Source organism: Lepisosteus oculatus, chromosome 11 (assembly GCF_040954835.1).
Source record: "Lepisosteus oculatus isolate fLepOcu1 chromosome 11, fLepOcu1.hap2, whole genome shotgun sequence".
Lineage (NCBI taxonomy): Eukaryota > Metazoa > Chordata > Actinopteri > Semionotiformes > Lepisosteidae > Lepisosteus > Lepisosteus oculatus.
Window position 1 is genome coordinate 7,629,662 of NC_090706.1, and position 21,572 is coordinate 7,651,233.

The 21,572-nt window shown below is 46.1% G+C and overlaps 1 protein-coding gene across 14 annotated transcripts in view; it reads left to right on the top strand.

The window, feature by feature from the left end:
• The window catches only part of epb41a (erythrocyte membrane protein band 4.1a), an 81,261-nt gene extending 60,540 nt beyond the window's left edge, over window positions 1–20,721 (top strand). For 11 of the 14 annotated variants that reach the window (XM_069195505.1, XM_069195508.1, XM_069195503.1 and 8 more), the window contains 7 exons: window positions 1,507–1,686; window positions 12,127–12,534; window positions 15,043–15,171; window positions 15,279–15,380; window positions 15,619–15,699; window positions 16,666–16,779; window positions 18,737–20,721. In XM_069195505.1, the coding sequence (XP_069051606.1) occupies window positions 1,507–1,686; window positions 12,127–12,534; window positions 15,043–15,171; window positions 15,279–15,380; window positions 15,619–15,699; window positions 16,666–16,764 (999 nt within the window). In that variant the 3' untranslated portion in view covers window positions 16,765–16,779; window positions 18,737–20,721. The remainder of the gene's footprint in view (window positions 1–1,506; window positions 1,687–12,126; window positions 12,535–15,042; window positions 15,172–15,278; window positions 15,381–15,618; window positions 15,700–16,665; window positions 16,780–18,736) is intronic. The other 3 variants (XM_069195509.1, XM_069195510.1, XM_015348573.2) reach the window with 1 other exon arrangement.
• The last annotated feature ends 851 nt before the right edge of the window (window positions 20,722–21,572 follow it).

Here is a 21,572-nt window from a genome sequence, read left to right on the forward strand (position 1 = left end):
GCACATGGTCTGGAATCCCTGCAGCTTTGATAGAATATCCATTTTTAATCCATTTCTGTCAGTGCTGTCTTTTTTTTTTAGTCATAATGTTCACACCAGATATAAGTCGAGATCTGCTGTGCGTTCACAGTGATCAGTTGGATTTTCATCTCTCTTTTTTAAAGAAGTGTTAGCACTAGCGGTACCAACTAATGGGAGTACTTTCACAGGCTGTTGTGAATCTTGTATTTCACTCCAGATTAAGAAACCTGTCAGACTTGACATTGCAAGACAGAATCTCAAGAATATTCAGTAATATTTCAAATGTTAAGAACTCTGATTCTGTCATGTAAATTAATTAAAAAAGAGATAAAAGGTGACCATTTTACTAGTGTTAGTATGCAATATAAGTCCTGCTTTGTTTACAAGAGTTATGTTTGTTGAAATATCCCTTTTTATTCAAAAATGTTTATGGTTACATTTAATTTCCTCTAAGAATCCCAGCTCAAGTATAATCAAGACTGTTATTTATTTTAAATGTTATGCTACAGAATTCTCTTAAAAAACTGAAGAGAATCTTAAAGCTATGTGTAAACACCTTGTTTTAGTGAAATTCCTAAAATTCATAAATTCCTGTCACGTTAATCAAATCCTAATGATAATTGTGCAGGCAGGTCTAGGAGACGAAAAATGTGTTTTCTAGCAGCAGAATCCACAGTAAAAGGTTGAAAGTGGAAGAGCATTGAAACATGTTTAGTGATGTGCATAATCTTTTAAAGTGCCTTGAGCCATCCTTGGTCTAAAAAAGTTAATGTAGTTTTAAAGGAGCATGGGATTTAAGCCAAGACCCTTTAGATCTCGTGCCTCACATTTTGATGTTGTTTTGAAAGGTCAGTCTCATCATTTGTTTTAGCCTTAAGACTGTTGCACACAGTCCTCATTGGTTTTGAAGGGAAAGGGAATTCAAGGTTGCTGCAGTGCTGCCCAGTGTATGTATTACAGTGTCTTATGGCCTGTGGCATTAAACTTCCTTGTCATTTTTTCTCTTCGTTTGTCACAACTCCTCCCCTTCCTCTCTCTGTCCTGACATCTGTGAAACCTGCCTCTGCCATTCTGTTCCATCTTTTTTCTCTCTTTCTCCATTTTTTCTCTTTTCCTGAACCTGTCCAACTTGTCCCGATGTTTCGTCCTCTTCCCCACCTGTCTCCCCTTCTTCTCTTCTCTCTGTCCCGTTCTCCTTTCCTGAATCTATCCTGCCTTGTCCTGTCCTCCTCTCCGCCTTCTCTCTCTGTCCTGTCCTCTTCCCCTCCTGTCTCTTCTCCTTCTCTCTCTGTCCTGTCCTCATCCCCTCCTGTCTCTTCTCCTTCTCTCTCTGTCCTGTCCTGTCCTCTTCCCCTCCTGTCTCTTCTCCTTCTCTCTCTGTCCTGTCCTGTCCTCCTCCCCTCCTGTCCCTCCTCCTTCTCTTCTCTCTGACCTGTCCTGTCCCGAACTGTGCCCCCGTCCCCGGCCCGCCCTGCCCCTCGGCAGGACCTGGACAAGACGCAGGACGAGATCATGCGTCACCACGCCAGCATCAGCGAGCTGAAGCGGAACTTCATGGAGTCCGTGCCTGAGCCGCGGCCCAGCGAGTGGGAGAAGAGGCTGTCCACACACTCGCCCTTCCGCGCGCTCGGCATCAACGGGCAGGCGCAGCCGGGCTCCGACGGGGTGAGTCCTGCGTCTCGCGCCTCCGCCGGGAACGTTGCTACAGGCAGGCAAATAAACGTGATCACATCATCACACGTCTCATTTAAAACTGCTGTATAGAGAGAAGAATTTGAGATACGCTGTGTCAAGTGTATTATGACATTCTCTGCCTTGTGTTTTGCACCAATGATAGGAACAGTTTGAAAATCCTTTTGCAGTCTACAGTGTCATTGGGAATACACAAGTAGGTTTTGATCTGGAGCGAAGAACCCTAAAGCTCATTAAAGTGATCACCAAAGTGCTCTTGACATGTCTGGACCATCAGTCCTGATTGATCATTAGTAGGCCTCAGTGTTTATCTCCTGTTGCATGTATGAAGTAATTAGAGCTTGTCTCATTGTATTGGTACAAAACACCCACGTTGATAGGCAACTCTGTTTGGTTCACCTGCTGTTGGAGTGCACCTGTTTGAGTGGCCCACGATATGCTTCAAAAAAGTGTTAAATCACTGCCAGCCAGTGTTAATCTCAGTTTTGTAGTAAATCTTCCTTGCAAGATTTTTCTCTTGTCCTTACCAGAAATGTTTCACTGCTGTTAGACCATGGGTCGGTAACAGAACACGTTCTTCTTTTTAAAATTTTGGAATCTCCCCATCATTTTTGATTATACGCACACGGACTTTGGAATCATCGCTTGCTTTAAGATGATGAGATTGCTTTAAGACTCCCATGGGAATAATTGTAACCCGCAGAAATGCTTTTCCTGTGCATCCATCTGCAAAGTCATTTATCTCCACTCTTCCAGTTGGAGGGTTGGTGAATCTCTCACCTGCTGGCACCCAGCGAGTTGTGTCCCAGCTTCACGTTGGCCATCCTCAGCCAATTGACCAGCACGGTCAGTCAGTGACGTGACCAAGACTGGCGCCGGGGCGGTCGGTCGGTGACGTGGCCAAGGCAGAGTCTGGCAACATCTGAGTCTCAGAGCTGTACTGTACCTGCAGTCCAAGCAAGAGCCTTTTCTCCTTAAAACTCTAGGCTAGAATCCAACATAAGTAAAAACTACCACAGAAAAATGAGCACTCTTACCCCTTTCTAACATGTGCAGTGTTTTGGGAGGACATTTAGGGGAGGTGCAGGAGAATAACAGTTAACCAAGAATAACAGAGTCTCATGAAGCACAATACGGTTCTTAGGGTTAGTTGAAAAACGGGCTTACATCTTTTGTTATCCGTAACATGCGCAAAATATTTTACAGCTGGTAAACAACTGACACTCTTGGGATTGAGTCTCTCACTCAGCAGTGAGTGAAACAGATAAAGATTTTTTTTTCTTTAATGCGTAGGTGGCACGGTCACCTTTATTTGCATGGCAAGCCACTTGAAATACATGTGTGCTAGAAGACTAGAGAGAAATCCACAGAACTATCCCTGTTCCTTTACTGTGCTAGCGTACAGTGAACCAGTCTGGCCACTGAGTGGCGTCAGAGGCTGAGGTTCAGAAACTGCCCAGCGAAGCAGAGGTCTTCATGTGCTGCACCTGTGCAATGCTGCATCCTCCACTAGACTGTGTTAAAGTTACAGGCTGTTCTTTAGTTGTGCGTTAGGAAACCTTGGGACTACTTCAGTTCAGTTACTTCTACTTCAGTTTTTACCTGATCAAGTGATGAATTGGGCTATTTTGAAAAAAACACAGGAAGTTATGGCTGATAAGACAGAAGCAGTTTGTCACAACCTCAAGATGCATAGAATAAGTAAGATTATATTATGCAAATGTAGTCTTAGCTCCCATATGGACGATCACACAGCTGCTCTGCCAAACTGCTCTAATGGTTATATCATAAGAAAAGGTGTTCATACTGTATACAGTATATACACACCTTTTTAATGTGTAAGTATGCCATCAGGTAATCAAGTGATGAATAGTGCATGGAGGCACTGGTGCAGACTGCCCAGCCCTACCACCGACAGCGAGCCATTTTCAGGGCTGTGTCTGTGCTTGTGACCCAGACGCGCCTCTGGTGCTGCGCGAGGGGAGGGAACACGCCGAGATGAGTGGCCGGGGTTCTGATCCAACCTGCCAGCACCGGGTGCCCCTGTCCGTCCTCCACGCAGGCCCGGGGTCAGCTCAGTTGTTTCGATGTGGAGGGAACATAAGAGCACAGGGAGACCCTTCGTGCTGGTTCGCTGAAGACTAGTCAGATCAGTCCCTCACACGGCCCGCAGGGATAATTGTGGGCAGGCGCTGGCTCTGTGGGGTGAACCACAGCCAGGATCATACAGCTAGAAGAGGGATTTTAGGATGAAGAAGGTTTCGGGCTGTTTCAGTTTGGGATGTTAATTTGCACTGTGGTCTGTACATGTTTAACATGCATACATGCAACATGAGACCTGCAGACTGTTTGATTAACCTGTAATGTAAGTGAATTTTTTATTGGTTTGATTATAGCATGTGACAAATGCCTTGAGCAGTGCAGGAAAACAGCAGTGACCTCTGCATTTAACTCATCCCTCACTGTCTGTCCTTCTCTGGCAGTACTAGTCTTTACACTTTGGAGACTTCTTTTTTCCCCGTGCTCTGAACTTGATCTGCTGCCTCTTGTGTCTGTCTCATGTGTTTTTCTCTATCTGTCGCTCTACTTAAAATGTGTGTGCGTGTGTGTGTGCGCGTGCACAGGTGAAGGCACCCCCTTGCCCACCCACTGAGAGAACGGTTGGTGGCGACTCTGAGGTAAAGTTACTCTGACTTGGCGCTTTTAATGCAGAACTGCAAAAAATAGGCTTAAAAAAAACCCGATATGACACAGGCGCTATGGCTATGGCCCAAACAGCTAATGGCCCATTGAACGCTGAGTTGCACCCTGCTGGCGTCATCAATGTCCTGATTCACAAGGCCTCCCCTTCTGCCTTTCCCCATTCTCTTCTCCTTCCTTTGCTTTTCCTCCTCTCCCACCACCCAAGAATGGCTCCTTCTCCGCTTGGGACACTCGCTTGTACGCATGGCTGTGTATGGAGCAAAGCTGCATGACTCTGTATAACCACTCCTTTATTTATGCAAGGAAAAAAAGAAAGAAAACAGCAGACAACGGCGAACACAGTCCAAGGAATAACTGACCCCTCTTCTTCTCCATGTCGTTGTGTCTTCTCCCCTCCACATTTTCCCTTCTCATTATCCTCCTCTTCATTGACCGGTTTGATATTCCCTCCTCTTCTCTTCCCTTCTTCTTTCCAAGTCCTATTCCAGTGCTCAGTGTCCCAACACCCCTCCCCCTTCGTCTTCATCCCCCACTTCAGGGGTGTGCAAAGACGCCACCTCGCGGCATCACAGCGACCCGAATCACTTCATCCGCCTGAACCAGCTGCGCACCCAGTTCTTCCTGTCCTAGCGCGGAAGGTCTGATGACCGTGGCCAGGCCCGAACTCTAGAGTTAGGATCAGCAGTGTGACTAGGAGAAGTCAAACCATTCAGAGCAGGGTCGTCTTCCCCCTGCACAGCTCTAGGGATTGATGCATTCTCCCGCTGATCTTAAATGATTCTGCAGAATCCAGAGACTGAGGAAGTCTGTACTGTAGGGCTCACATTGCTCCCCTACCTCAACCTGCAGCTCCACTGCTCTTGGAGAGCACAGGGTAGTACGTCCTGCATGAGCACGTTATTCTTATTTCTTGGCTAAATCTGGAAGCTAAAAGATCAAACATCTGGAAATGTCTTCATACTGTACATCTTAACGTCGGTAAAGTTTAAAAAAAAACTTTTCTCCACTTGAAAAATCCTTAAAAAATGTTGTCCAACTGCCTTGATTAAGGTATAGCCTGATTGGAAAGCTCTTCGATTGAAAATGTTTACATGGGCCTGCTTTGCTAGCGTGGATCCAAATGATCACAACGCCTGCTGTCTTGCCTGACTGTACTTAATCTTCTGCCTGAAACCCTCAGCCCGAAGCTGGAGGGAGAGCTCCACTTCCACAGCTTCGCTGCATGAATGGTAGCACTCTAAAGAACTGCACAGCCCACACCCGAGCAAAGAGGCTTGAGCATTCCCTTGGAAGAGCCTGCATAGTTCCACACCAAGACTGCTGAGTATAAGGACACAACCAGGCAAGATATCAGCGTATCGGTGATTCCTGATTGTGGAAATCTGGTGCACAAACAGTGGGTTGGCTGAGTCAGACTGGTAGGTTTTACAAGTCTTGCAGGTGCTGTAAAGGTCCTGAGCCATTCACTTCTAGTGAAGTGAAAGCAATTTCAGTAAAAGCATTCCTTTCAGTCGGATGACTAAAAACCCGATCACTGATCGGGTGCCAGCGTTTTCTGTAGTTTGGCTTTGCTGTGCCAATGTGTGTTGGTCAGCTTGAATTCACAGACTGCGGACCAGGACTAAGCCAGGATACCCTTCTCACCATGCATCCCACTGCCATAGCAGGCCAGGGGGATGGATGTCCATTGCATTCGTAGGGATTCATAGGGTTTTGTAGGGATCTGTAGGGATCAGATGCGAGCCAGCCCATACACCACCCTTCCCAAACCTCGTGACAGCAACGTTGTCACGTTGACCTTTTCCATAATTTCTCTCTCCGCTGCCTTCGCCAGACCCGGCTCTCCGTGTCGCTCTCTGTCTGGAATGATTTCCCAGTGGGGTCTCCCTGCTGCTAGCAGCACAGTGCAGACCTAGTGTGTGCCCCACTACACAGTTCTGGACACTTAAAGTATTATTGCTGGACTTGTTCAGTGGGATCCAACTTAACAGAAAACTGATGAAACGGTGTAAAATCTACAACAAGTAAGACATTTGCTGATACTGCGAGAACAATTTCCTTTAAAACGATGATTGACCTGGGATATGTGAAATTATATGAGTGTAAGATCCACTAGGACGTGGAAAATTGTATGATTTTCAAATGGTTTCATAGATTACACAAAACCCCAGGAGGAAGGGTACTCCTCGTTTGGTTTTAGATGTTTGATGGGGGAGGAGAAGCTGCTTTGAAACAAGAGGGAGAGTTTGAATTAGAGAAGCTGCCCCAGTTCACCCCAGAATCGTGCCCCCTCGTCTCCTTTGCACACCCCACCTCCCTGACCTCCTCCCCCCCCCCCCTCATTCCTGGTGTATCACTCTTGGCATTCCACCTCTCCCACACGTTCATCACTCTCTGTCTTTCTTGGTCTTCTGTCACGCCATACAGCCGAAGGGACGTCCTCTGTTAGTACAGGAAGAAGAGGAGATCGGGGTGGAGGGGGCGCCTCCGCCGGGGCCTCAGCGCGCCGGGGAGCCGTCCCGAAAGGTTTCGATCGCCATCCCCGAGGAGGCCAAGCGCGCCAAGCCCTGCCAGCTCTACCCCGCCCTGGCCCTCCAGAACCGCCGGCTCCCCTTCGTGGTGTCCTGCCTGGTGGTCCTGGCGCTAACCCTGTGGTGGCTCGTCTTCATATGAGGGGCAGCGGCCCCCTCCCTGCCCCCTCCCCCCCACCAAAACCAAAAAGAAAGGCCCCACTCCTCTCGCCACCCGTCCCGGCAGACTGGGTTCATAATGAATCTTCCAGCCAGCCTGCCTGACCAAAGCCTCCCTCGGAGACGAGGAGCCGCTGAGTGAGCGAACGCGCGTGTGTGTTCGTGTGATCTCTCTGTGTTTCTTCCACGTCTCCTTCTCCTCCATCTGCGCTCTGCTGCGGAAATGGACCTTCACTTCCTGTCTCCTCTCTTAGCCCCACCCTCCCGCCTGTCTGCCTTTCGCCAAGATTAAGCGGCGTTTCGCCTCGGAACGTTTCTGTCGACTGGTTGACAAAAGAGGGAAAAACAAAAACAATTGGGGGTTGAGTTCTGCTGGGAACCTGTCCCAGATTTAATCTTGAGTACTGTCGACAAAAGCTCTTTCCACCCGGCTTCAAACCAGGCCGAAAACAAGGTTTTCAACTCATTAAAGACTTGCAATTTGTTGCTTTGTTTTTATGTTTGTGGATATGAACAAAATGTTAATGACTTTCAGCTGTCGCCTTCTGCCCAGGGGCCTTAAATTCTCAGTCCAGTGCTTTTCCTATTTAGTCTTTTTTTTCCATTGCACAGCAAATGTTGCCGCGGAGTCTGAGGGCAATGTTCATCAAGTGCATTGGGCCCTGCGCTGATTTTTTTCGGTCCTGGAGAATGGTAGAAAACACCCAGAACCAAAAAACAGAATCATAACATAACTGCTTTTGGGAACTGTTCAGAAAAATGTACATGCCCTTTTATACCTTGACTGTGTCGTTTTCTTTCCGGGAGAATCTGGTCTCCACGCTGGGGGAGGAAATGTTTGATTTTGTTATTTGTGGTGTTAAGAAGCTGATTTTTCCATTTCGGGCTCGTGGGATAGGAGTGTGGTGCTGCTTTATCGCACACATCAGACTGAAGGCTGTGGGCATTGGCGGATCAGTATTGTTGGAAATGGTGGTGCGTTGCCAGTCAAAACCTGGGTTATGTTTAAAAAGCCAGGTGTGGGCCAGGGCATTTTTTTGTTTCAGCTTGCGTGTGGTACACGGGAGAGGCCGCTGCCATTTTGTTACAATCAGAGCCCCTTGGAGACTCCCACAGTTGTGACAGGCAGCACTGCAAAGAGCTGTCAGATCAAGGGCGGCTTCTCCGCCACTTTCCTAGATAGAAGTCTGAGTGAACTGCTGGCTTTTCCATGTTGGAGTCGGCCAGGAATGCAAGAGCCCTGGTTCCTGGGTTGTAGTTGGGTTTCACCGTATGAGCACAAGGGAGTATGTGTTCATTCATGAGCGCCAGACACTGGGACTAGAGCAGCAGAATAGAGCAGCAGCTTTCGGGGGTCCCCTTACTCAGTTTTCCCCCCTCAGCAATGATGAGTGTTGCTGAGGGGGTGGGAGGTGTCGTGGTGGAAAAGTGTCAGGGGGCTGATAGGATACTTGATAGATTAAGTGGGACCCAGTTGTTGCTGCATCTTCCCTGTGGGAGTCTGGCTAAGGTGGCAGCTGTTTTGCCATATCAGTAGAGGGGCTTAAAACTGCACTCAGGCCAGAGCAGTTCAGCTGGAGCTGAGTGGTGCTGGGGGGCAGTAGTGGCCTTAATTGATTTAAGGTGGTTAATTAATTTGTTAATTCCCTCATTAAAACTCATGGTGCAAGTTATCAGTGTTTGACCACAACCTTCCGGTCTGATGAGAAACATTTGGAGATGCTTAGGGGGGCTTTGTAGACTGAAAAACTAGGGGGGTGCCTACTCCCACTCATGATCATGCACTAGTACAGCACAGGGGTCCCATTTTCCCAAGAGCTCCCACTCTTCACATAGGTTTCTGCAGCAGTGGCTGCATCGTTATCATCATCATCATCATCATCATCAGTGTTATAGCCTTAATCTGCATCCTGTTCCAGAACAGGAGCAGAACGTTTTCCACTCTGCAGTTCTCTACAGCAGTTATTATTCCCATTTCACTTTCATAGGTTCTATTAATCAAATCTGCTCCATCCAAGGTGGGGAGGCCTGTGCAAATGTCTCCTCTGGAACTGTCCTGCAGATTGGCACATTAAAAGAAGAATCTCTCTCTCTCTGCACATATGAGGTGAGAGGGGGAAGTTAGTCAAAATGTGCCGGCTTTTTAAAGGCCTGTGGCCTTGAGTGAAGCAAAAGAAACTATTTGAAATCTCTTTTTCTGGTAAACCTCAGCATTTCAGGGACTGGTTTGAGAAGACAGATCAAAAGCCTTTTCCTTACAGGTTACAAAGGATTGTCATTAGTTTAGCAGAGGAGTGGCCAGGTCTTTGAGCCTGAAACACCAGGTTGTTCATTGTGCTTTCATTACATCAGATCATTCCAAGTGTATCTGATGAAACCGTTATACTGTTGTGCAGCTGGCCGGTAATTTTAACAATTCACGTTTGCCTTTGACCACTGCGAGGTGCACTTCAGTGAATCAGTGCGAATGTATGGACTTTCAAAAACGACCTGTTCGCAGCAGCCTGTCAGAGCTGTGGCTTTGTTGCTGGCAAATGGCAGCCTTACCTAGATGAGCGCAGTTCGTCAGGCGCTCACCACAGAGTTTTGTCCTCTGAAATCCAGTCCTTTTCAGCAGGATTAAGGAGCTCTTCCATTTCTCTGGCGCATATGTGGGCTCGTGCTTCCCTCATACACTGACAGACTGTGACAGCAGTTCACTCGTGTGTAACTTGAAAAGCAAAGTGCATGTACAGAAAACTGCCTCCTAGTACTGTACCACGCCACCTGTTGTAAGAGACCATCGCATACTGTTTACTGCAGGAAGCTGTATACAGACACTGATAAATTGTGGAAAATAAATCTATGTGTAGCGCTGATATTTTTAACGTGCTTCAAGTTTGTTTTGTATCAATGATTTGTATGCTGGGCGGCTCGGTGGTACAGTCACAGCACTGGGGCCCAGGATTAATTTCTGGAGCTGTGACCTCCACCTGTCTGTGTGGAGTTTGCATGTTCTCCCTATGTTCCTGTCTGGGTTGCCTGTGTGTGTGTTGTTTTTTACATGATCGCTAAATACTCATTTAGTACCCACATGCAGAGAAGCCAGATGTATTCTAATGTTACAGGGTGGAGAATTGATAGTTGCATACAGTAGCTGAATAAAATAGTGATTCCCAATGTATATGCTAGACTGAGGAACAGATATTGTTTTCTGCTTGAGCTACAAGCCAGTTGCAGGCCTGTATTCATACCCCAACTAGTTTTGCAGGTCTCCTGCTCGTCACCCTGGGTACTCGACTTTGTGCTCTTATTTGTTCCCATGACATTTCAATAAGAGTTAGGTGTGTTAACCCTTAAATTCCATAATCATGTATAACTACTGTAAACGTGCTCCGCTGTAGACGTTTAAAAAAAAAAGGCTGAAGCTATGAAAGTAAAGGGAAAACTTGTCGCTTGGCTAGTAGATGTGGAAATGGAGTTGGCAGAAAGGGATTTGACAGATTTCATCGTAAGTTACAAACGAGAGGAGGTTATTCAGCTTGTCTAGCCCATGGGGCCAATAGTCGCTAACTGATGCAAGGATTTCCTCTTCAACGACATGGCTGGAGAGCTTGCTTCTGCGTTCCGACATCGTTCGAGTAAAGGAGTGCCTGCTGTTCTCGGTTTTAAATGCCCTTCCACGTTCTTCACACTTTAACCCTCTTATTCGTGTTTGATTGATAATGCTGAGAAGAAAAAGACACTATTTTAAGTCTTTTTCCAGAAAAGGGTCTGCATTTTAGGGACTGTTTGAAAGGTTGGGGGCTGGACTGAAGAAGTCCACTGGGTTGACTGTCGATGCCAAGACCTTGGGCATCACACCTTTAATCAGCCTAACTCTAGTTGAAATACAGTAGTGGGGCATAACCTCCGGGAGTGTCCCAGATAGTTTAGATTCCAAACTATGAAAATGAATTCATGAATGCATTTGTTAACATGATTTACGTATGGGAACAAGTAAGAGGTTTATTCCATGCTGAAGAGAGAAGAAAGAAAGCACAACATTTTGGCTGTGGAGCCGTCTTCGGGTGTCTTCCAAAAAGCCAAAAAGTTGTTTTCTTTCTTCTCTTTTCAGCATGGAAAAAACCTATTACTTGTTCCTTTGCAGCCTACGCATGCTGACAGCTCCCCACCTGAATGATTTTCGTATGTGTGTTCTGCAGTCCAGATGAGTTCACATGAATCCTGCAGCTCAGTTGAAAACCTCGCACCTCCTGGAATCGTCCTTAGCCAGGCAGCTGAGGGGTGCACACAAGGACGAGCTACCTGTTAACAGGCGTGGCTAATGTGTGGCCCTTCTCCGAGGTGTCCTGATGTGGCCTTTCTCTTGCGATTGCAAAGTGTTCTGGCTTGATGGCCTGCCACGCTCGTTATTATAGCTGATTGGAACTTCTCCTGCCCTTTGTTTCACTTTTGTTTTGCTTTTTTCTGTCGAGAATTTGCCAAGTTACCAATTACAACAGTTGCCCGGGCTTCTTGCTTCAGAGAGGAGCTGCCTGATGGGTGAACTCTGATTTATTTACAGAGGAACCCATTACCTGTGCCCATTGTCATGAAATGTGATTCCCTCACAATCCTCACAATCTGATAAAAAAAGCCAGGGGTTTCAGATGTTATCCTAGTTGCTATTATTCTAACATTTAGTACAGTGGGTGACACTAAACTAATAAGGCATTTTGACATTGATATTAGTGTAGATTCCTTTTTTTAGAAGTTACTGAAAAAGAAAACAGACTTAGTCTTGAGTATTGAGTATTGTGTAATTATTTATGAAACCTGTGCATGTGTTTTTGAAGTAACAGTTGACAGTAGGGAAAATTATCAACCTTTTTGAGTGTATACAGAATCTGATTGATTTGCGTACCTCCATATTGACACATTGTTGGGTTTTTTTATAATAACCGTTCCTACACCTTATAATCAGCCCTTACGTGACTTTTTTTTTAGAAAACAAACCATATTTTTCTTTTGGGGTTTGTCCTGTGTTTTGTCTCTGTAGAATTTATGTGGTATTCCTGACAATGAGCCTTTAGACATTGTGGCTCTGAGGGAGGACAATGGCCCAGACATCACCCGGGAGGGCGGGGCCCTGCTGAGCTCCTCCTCTGGGGGCAGGGCTTCTTGTGCGGTCGATGAAGGGGTGGAGTCATGTCACGAGGAGGAGGAGCTTGGTGGGGAAGGGCTCCTTGAGCAGGCGGAGCCAGAAGTCATACCCGAGGAACAGGCTGCACAAACCATCCAATCAACTGAGCCCCATGACCTGAGAAAGTGTGGCACCCCCTGTGTGTGTGGTGGAAGTGAGGAGGACCCTGCAGCAGAAGCATCACAGCCTTTTGAGGTTGAAGGAGCTTCCCTTGCCTCCTATTATGTATGCGAGAATCGTCCTTTCCTCATTCGCTGCTTTCAGGTAGTATTTGCCTCCTCCAGTCCTGGGCCACACTGTCCTTCCCATCTCTGTCTTGTGTGTGATTGGGGAAGGTGAAGGGAAAAACACTCAACACACTGCAGCAGGCTTCCCTGCAGCTCTGCACTCTCACACCCCGTGTCAGATGTCCAGCTTGCCAGATCCCCCAACCATCTGGCAAGGATATCGGAAACAGAGTGTCCACATACTAAGTGTGCAGAGGAATAAGGAAGGTTTTTATGTGGAGGGGTTTGCCTGTGATGGTAGCCTTAGTATGCAAAAACTGTCCCAAAATGAAAAAAAATTCTCATCATTATAGAAGCACGTTTCCGTCTGATCTACAGCACTGTTTGACTATTCTACATGCTGTGTGTAAAAAAAAAACAACATGGTGGTGATGGAGAATATACAGTAGGCCATCTCATGATAAGGTTCTGGTGTGCTTAAACGTGGTTTGCCGAGTTAAGCAAGTCACCCATGTCCTCTTTCTGAAATGTGTCTGCAACGTTGAAACATTGTCTCTTATTCCTGGGCTTCTCATTCTGATCGGGTCAGCTCGTTCCTCGATCGCGCAGCAGTTTGTAGTTCTCGTGTGTGAAGACCACCCTTTATGTTGCCATAGCATGGAGAAAGATGATCGCTGTCCCATGACCTTTGACCGGGCAGTACTGGGGGAGGTTTCCTGACCGGTCTGTGGCCGTGTGTGCATGTGTACTGGTGCCACAGCAGGCCGCACTGGCATCGAGCCGTTCTCCAACACTTAAAGGAGCCATGGAGCTCTGGGCTGCAGACAGCCTCCCTTTTAATTTGGGTTTTTCTGCATTTTTCGTGCTTTGCAAGCTGGGTCATTTGCACTTCGGCAAAAGCAACACAACGCTTACAACAAAGAAAACAGTTTCATGGTCTGATGTGCTTGAAACATTATAATTAATGAAAATGGACAGTTTCTTTGTCATCACCCCTAAATGAATCCTGCAGTGCTGACTAAGGGTGGCCTACCTCCCAGCACTAGGAAAGTAGTATTAACAGCCTCGGCAGAGGCCCAGACTGCGCAGTATTATTGTGGCTTTTATTGATTAAAAGTGATTCTTGTAAAGCTATGGTCTCAGATGAAAAGGCTGCTGGGTCATTCTAGTTCACCATCGTTATTGATCCAACTTTGAAAAGAAGGCTTTGATTTCAGTTATCAAAAACCACACCTGCCTCTAAAGCAGTGGATCGTTTGGTAATAGTAGATTTAACACCGTAATTAGGAGGTGATACCACACCTCTTTTCAAGTTTTACGAAGTGCTTATAACCTAGAGCTCTGGGAATTAAGCATACAGCTGCCATGCAGTGTGAGGAGTGCGTCACATGCTTGCCTCTCGAAATTGTTTTCCTGTGACGACAACTCTAACGTCACTTGTTTGGCCTGTTATCGTGAACATAAATCTAAAACACAAGTCTCTTTTTTTTTTTTCCAAAATCTGAAATGCTACAAGTGGGCCAGTAGTTATACGGACATTAAAAAGTCTGGAATGGGATTTGAATCTGAGTGCACCAGCCTGCTGCAGTGGTTTTGAGTCAGTGGCCAATGAGAACGGTGGATCTGTAATCGTACCACTATGTAAGAAATGGGAATCTCTCACTGGAGCATTCTGGGAGCATGCGTATGGCACAAAGTCTTTTTCGTTCTTCCTGTCTGTTGGTCTCTGATCAGGTGATGGGCTCTGTCAATTCTTTCTCCTGGTTTGAGCGTTGTTTATCAGAAATTCTTCTTTCTCTAACTGATCGCATTGACTTTGCATGCACGATGGCTCTTCAGATCATTGCCAGAGAGCTTAAGCCGAGCAGATTCATGAGTTTTGCTCCTGATAATTCACTTCCTGTACTTGAGCAGAGCCAGTTTTTCACCTGTTATATTCTTGCATTAAAGCTATTTAAAGGATTGTCAGCATATTTTCTCAGTATTTAATGCCTCTATTGCAAACCTACAGTTCATACACTCACTTTAGAGTGAGCCAAGGATGAATAGGACAGGCTGTGAAGATCACAGGGCCATCAGCAGAACAACAGGGCAGAGTTTTGTCCAATTATATAATATATAATTATACAGTCGGAGTGGCTTTTTCCAATGATGGATTTTGGTTTCAGATGTGACAAGTTGAGAGAATGTCTTTTTCAAGTTGCCGTGCATGAGCAGGTGTCCTTAAGCTGGATCTCGTGCCTCCCCCTCTTATAATAAGTCAGAAATAGCCAATATTCATTCCCGGACTTGGGGGGGGGCTACAGGGTCTTTGGTTCTTATCCCAGCTAGGTTTTGTAGAAGGTGATTTAAGTAATTTGTCTAGATTACCGCTGTTAAGAGCAGTTTCAGTTGCCTATAAAGACGTAGCAATGTGACGGGGTGAGGAGAGCAGGAGAGAGGAACGCAGAGGGGGCCCTAGCAGTCAGGGAAAGACGGAGTGGTCCGCGGTCCCCCTCTCTCACCAGCTCCTCATTTTCTTTGCCCCTCTCCCCCTCCCCTGCAGCCGCCCCTGGTGAAGACACAGACGGTCACCATCTCGGACGTCTCGAACTCCGTCAGGAGCGACTTCAGCACCAAGGAAGTTCCCATTGTCCACACCGAGACCAAGACCATCACCTACGAGGCAGCCCAGGTCAGCGGCCCATCCTTCTTCACCCTTCTGCATGGCCATGTCACGCTTCTTCACCGCGGCGTCCAGAACGCCTTGCATGATGGCCGTGTCGTGTTTGTCTTCTGCAGCTGGAAGGCAGTCCGGCAGACAGAGACCCCGGCGTCCTTCTGAGCGCCCAGACCATCACCTCCGAAACCATCGGCACCACCACGACCACTCAGATCACCAAGGTCAGCGCTTCGGTGCCCCACAGGAGCTCGACCACGGGGTTCCCTTCCTCCCTCACTGGCACGCCCACTCCCTCTCTCTCTTTCTGTCGCTCGCCTGCACGGTCTCTCCTTCGCTAAGTTCCTGCCTCTCCCGCCTGCGTGGGTGGTGGCGTCTGTGCAGGATCGTTACGTATGATCCTGGAGGTGTAAGTCTTCTTGTTGTGCGTCCCTCTGACTCTTCCTCCCCTTCCTCTTCCAGACGGTGAAGGGAGGAATCTCTGAGACGCGCATTGAGAAGAGAATTGTCATCACTGGAGATGCTGACATTGATCATGACCAGGTACACCTCACCGGTCCATTGATGTAGCACTCCGATGTCCTAGAGCTCAGAGTTACACCACAAAGGACTTGGTAGCTTATATCACAACACATCTTTTGGTCAAATAGAACATGTGGATCATGATTTGAAGACCGTATACAGACCGAAAGGCTGAATCTCTGAAATATTCTATGCATACATAGTACCAGTCTGTAAATTCATTTTGTTCAGTAGTGTTCAAATGACCAGAGCAGAACTAGTTGGACAATACCTCTCGACCTTGTAATATTTTTATCAAATTTGCCGCAATATCCTGCGTCATGTCACAGTGATGTTGCTCTGGAACCAAAATCTGAAACTGTTAACCAAGAAGTGATGTGTGTTGTGTTTTTAAGATTACAAGGGGTTGAGCACTGAGTTAAGGTGCTTTATCTGACAGGAAAGAATCTCCAGCTTCCTGAGACCATTGAAGAGTTCCGTGGGAAAATCCCATTATTGTAAAAGTGCTGTGCGTTCTACAAGTGTGTTTTACTTACATTTCTGACACGGCAGGCTTCTTGACTGAATTCTTTCATTCTGAAACTGTTTATAGATCTACATTCCGAAACTGTTTATAAAGTAAAAGCTGAGGGTTCCCATTTAAAAGAACCCATTGTTTTATAGTTTTGAGTAATTTAGGTAGTGAAAATTTTATGTCCAAGCTTAACATCGTTTTATTCTACATAAAGGAATGGGAGCCTATTGGATGCTTATCTGTATTCTGATCTTTCATTGTGGCCTTTCAAATTGATCTTAAAATAACTATCTGAAAATGTGCTTCTCTAGTTCTCTTTTAATGTACTTGTGTGTGGTGATTCTCCGTTGATCTGTCTAAGAACAGACAGAGGACTGTCAATTAAAACGCTGCTCTCGGAGACCTGTGATTCCGGCTGAAGTAGGTACAGGGAGAGTGTCCATACATTGACCTCTTTCATCCTCCTCACATAGGCTCTGGCCCAGGCCATAAAAGAGGCCAAGGAGCAGCACCCTGACATGTCTGTCACCAAGGTGGTGGTGCACCAGGAGACGGAGATCACTCCAGAGTGACCATTGCAGCCATGGGTGAGCGTAACCTCCCACGCACTGCACTATGGGTAATAACACACCACAGGCTGCCAGGCGAGAACATCGTTCCCATTGAAAAGCTGCACTGTTAAGCCACATTTTTTGAAATTCTGTGACTCTTTCCAATGAGTAAGTATTTTTTATGTAATGAAGCAATGAAAAAGTTCCTACATAATATATTCAGGGGCTTCCCCTTTTCATCAGGAGTTGGTCTTGAGCTGGTTATTGCTATTAAGTCTTAGCAACACTGAACTGGATATTTTTTAAAAGCCTTAAAAGCTCACAACTTACATGCTTGGTTATTGCATGAACGGGTAAGTTTTTTGTTTTCTGTTTTTTCATGCATGTTGAAACACTTCCGAATATACAGACACTCCAGCGAATAAAGTGTTGTGGACAGGGCACTTGGGTTTGAAATGCTTGGAGCCCAATCCCTTCACGGTCTGGGCTGCCGCTGTGGTTGTGATGAGGACTGGGAACTGAAGTGCCCTTTCCTTTGGTTCAAACATCATGCGGTAGGATTCAGGATTATTGTGGTCAGAGATGGCAATGGTGGCCTGTCTCGCATAATCAAGCTAACCTCCTTCAGGGTTCTCCAGCAGTGGCCACTTCTATTACAGTTAGACACATCTCAAACCTTCACTGGACTGTGCTGTGACTCCTTGCATCCCTACATTCATAGCTTACTTCTTGGGCTTCTGGCTTGTGGAAGAACCTCCAGGCTGGGCAGTGAAGGAGCCTTCTCTCAGTGTCTCGGCAGTGGACTCTGTGACAGGCAGCCTAGCTTGTATGGCTTCCTTTAGGTCCTCAGACCTGGCACGGAGGCCTCTTTACTGTTAATTGCCGCTGTTGCTGCAGATTTTGAGCAGGCTTGTCTGGTCTGTGCATGGTGCCACTTAGCGTGGAGGCCAGAATACCTGAGCTGCACATGTGCCTGTTTCCGAGCGGCCCTGTGTGTTTACTCGCGGCTGCCAGCCTGGCTTATTTCATCGCTTCAGGGCTTCTTGCTGGATCGCAGTCGAGGGCGCCGGCCGAGGCGCGTGCCTTTTATCTGCGTGGCAACGGGAAAACAAATCCCAGCTTGGGACTGCGGCCAAAAGCACCAGACCGGGACTGGCAGCAATTACAGAGCAGTTTTCAGCAGTGAGCTCGGAAACCTGACTGTGGGGCCGCTGCAGACTGGATGAATGGGCGCTGGCTCTGGGGTGGCCTTTTCCTAAAATCAATCATCTTCCCGTCTTTGGTTTTCTCACTGAACTGCATTCCACCGGCTGCATTGGCTCCCTTTGCAAGCAGGGGGGAGTGCATGCTGTCCAGACTATGGCGCTGTGTGTGCTCAGGTTCTCCACTCCTACAGGCTCATTAGTTTTGCTTACAGACCAGCCCAAGTCTGTGACGGGGTCATGCTGATCTCTGTCCTGCAGCCTGGCCCTTCATTTCAGAGGCAGAGGATCACACAATAACAAGGCATCTTTTGTCAACGCCCAGCGTGTCTGGAGTTCTGTGCAGTGATTAAACAAAGGCATTTCCACGCTATAGCAGGAAAGGTGCATTGTGGTTTAGGGTGAGCTTTTTCCCCCCCAAAGTGAAGTAGAAAGGTGCAGAGTTACAGAACTACCGGCTCAGTTCAGAAATAACAGTAGATGGGTAGCAACTCAAATGAGCAGACTTAATCAATTTATACAGCGGTCACCTCTGCCCAAAATGCATCTACAGATATACAGGATTTTAGCACTTGCATATCAGTTTAATCATATGAAATTTGTTTTCAGTATCATTGCAGTTTCAAATTTAATGAAGCAAAATTGATCATACCTGCTACTGTATGACCTATTCTTTATTCTCTGCAGAAGGTTGAGTACTTTGCTCAGTGACTGTATGGAATAATAAATGTGTGATACAGCATGAAAACTCGGACGCCTTTACCAAGACCCTCCTCTCTTCTCTTGTGCAGGTGAGCAACGAGGCAGCGATCAGGAGAGTGACCGAACAATCCCCCCCCCCCCCCCCCCACTCTACACCAGCCCTTCCCTGCTCCTGAGTGCAGCTTCATCACATCACAGCTCCAACCTGCCTGGTCGGTGATGGCAGAACTACCCCAGCAAGTCACCCCGACGCCCCCCCTGCCTTTTCTCTACACCTCCAGTCCAGGTCCCTTCCAGGGTGACACTCCTCAGAACGTTTGCTGGGCCTCACTGTCTGGGATGCACCACCCTTCGATCAGGAATCTATCAGGGACTCTGTGCAACTTCTCCCACCCTCACTATTCCTCCCTTTCTCTCCCCACACGTGTGCTTTTATCACAGAGGTCTGGCCTGCTCCTGCTGGTCACTCAGGATTGAGACCCACAACCTCTTCTTTTTTTTACTGGACTTTGGGATTTTTCATGTTTCTTTCTGCTTTTTCTTTGTCGTTGTGGCTATTGTTAGATCGCCGTAGACAGTGGGTCCTTTGTATATCTTAGAGAATTTAGCTGAAAGAGACGAGTAAAGAAAGAAATGGCAGTCCAACGCTTTTGTCCTATCTGGGAGCAGGAAGTGGAGCCGACGGACGCCTGTGGCATATTATCCATACTGGGGCCATGTTTATTTTCAAGAATGTGTTGTCTTTTGTGCTTGATCTACAGTACCAGCCCTTAAATGGAGCCAGATATTTTAAATAATTTCTCAAATGAATTGTGTGGCCGATCAAAAGAGGCGACAACTCTGCAACCTGCCTCCAAATATGAAAATCCCGTTCAACCGCCAATACTTTTCATTTTGTTCCTACAGCATTACAAATCTGCCATGCATTCCTCACACTTTGCACCACGCGAACTGCGGATGAGTAGTCCGCCAGGTGTTTTTTTGCTGTTAATGTGTATTTTTTCATGGGGAGGAGGTACAGGGGGATATGATGCTAGGTTTTTAGCTCTCTTTCTTGTGTGTACGTGTGCAGAATTCTAGACAACGAGGCTTTTAATATATAGTTGGGTTTTTATTACACAAACCAGTGACAAATCCAGTGATAATGCACCACTGCGGTAGCTTTAGGTCTTTTTATACTGTGAATTGAGGAGGCAGCTTTTCTGTCTCACAATCCCATTGTGCATTTCTATTTTTTCAGCCAAGGGGACAGTATATATATATATTCAGAGGGGAAAAACAGGAACAAGTTGAGAAAAGAGCAACACTTCAATTGATGGAGACCCTTAAAAATTCCCTGTTATCTTTCCAATGTTCCTGTTGGTGTGCTATTAGTGTTACGGCTGAAGAATATGGTTATAACATAGAGTTTGATCCTGGCAGTTTTTTTATTCGGTTTTAGAGCGGTGAGACCTTCAGGGCCAGTGCGTGGTGTCCAGTGTCCAGTGCCGCACATTCTCTTGTCGGTCCTGAGCATGAGAAGCCGATCTGTCATCCACCCAGGCCCGGCACTGCGGAGCCTGGATCTGCGTGTGGGTGTGGAAAAGGAGCCCGTCTGCCCTTCGTCATCCTGTCCGGGCAGCACAGGGGTCGCTTCCTGTGAGCCAAGACAGAATGCAAACAGCTGGCAGGTCCAGATAGAAAAAGTGCAAAACATCCATCAGGAAAAAGCCTGCAAAAAAAACAACAAACAAGCAAAAATCGGCCAAAATTCTAGTTCTCTGATTGTGTTTTATATACTGTCCCTTGAAGTAACTCATTCTCAAAGGAAGGGAACAATCTATTTTTAAATGTTTGATCTATTTTAGACTTTATGCTTTTATAGTATTCTGTACAAAAAAAAAGTGTTTGTTCTTTTTACATGTTGTCTTTTTAACTGTGACATTTCCTTTAAATGGGCAGCATCAGAAGGAGCAGTTCTTGAAGAGCGTAAAGTTTTGCCAGTGCTGCTCTCTCTGCATCTACTGATGTTCCTTTGTACAAAGAGAAGCTGACTGAGTGCTGAATAAACTGCAGAGACACCTGTTTCCACACACATTTGCTGCAGAATGTGCCGTCTTGTCTTTTTATATTTTATTAATAGAGCTGGCTCATTCAGAACTACTGTTTTGTCAGTTGTTCTTCAAGTTTAAGATAAATCAGCTTAAGACAGGAAGGGCATGCTTGTCCTTTTAAAGAACAGTTTACATTTTCTAAAAGTAACCCTGTATCGGTGTCATCATTTAACAGTTGTGCTGAAAGGAGAGTTTATTTTTATGATTATAGTTACAATCTAAACGCATATATATATTTTTACGATTAATTAACTGATGTAACTCTATTACAGGGATTATTCATTTAACAAGGTTGGATTTGTAAATGCATAGGCCAATTTAAATTTACACCAGCAAAGTGCTAGGGTTCTGTATAAATTGTAGTTTTAATACAAAAGACTTCTGTGTTTCTCATCTCGACACGAGAGTTTTTATATAAGCATTTTGATATGCATTTTCTTAACTGACAGAACCGAATAAAAAATTTGCATCCAACATGAAAGAGAACCCTCAAACCATTTCTGCGGACCCTCAAAATGGTCTTATTTACAGAGGCAAGATACTGTAGCTGGCTTTTTGTCTTGTAATAAACATTGTGAGATTTTTCTAAAAGTTCACAAAGCTTTCTGTAAAAAGAGCATATATATAAATACACACTGTACAGATCTGTAGTGTCATATTTTCAACACCACACCACAACCCTTATTTTTCCTTTTGTCGGGGCCCTCATGGGTTCCCTTCCTGAAGAAAATGCAATTTTTTACATCGCAGAAATAAATTGACATTTTCAATTTCTTTACAATGACGCATGCCTCTAGTCTGTCATATCTACTGCATAATTAAATTGATTTAG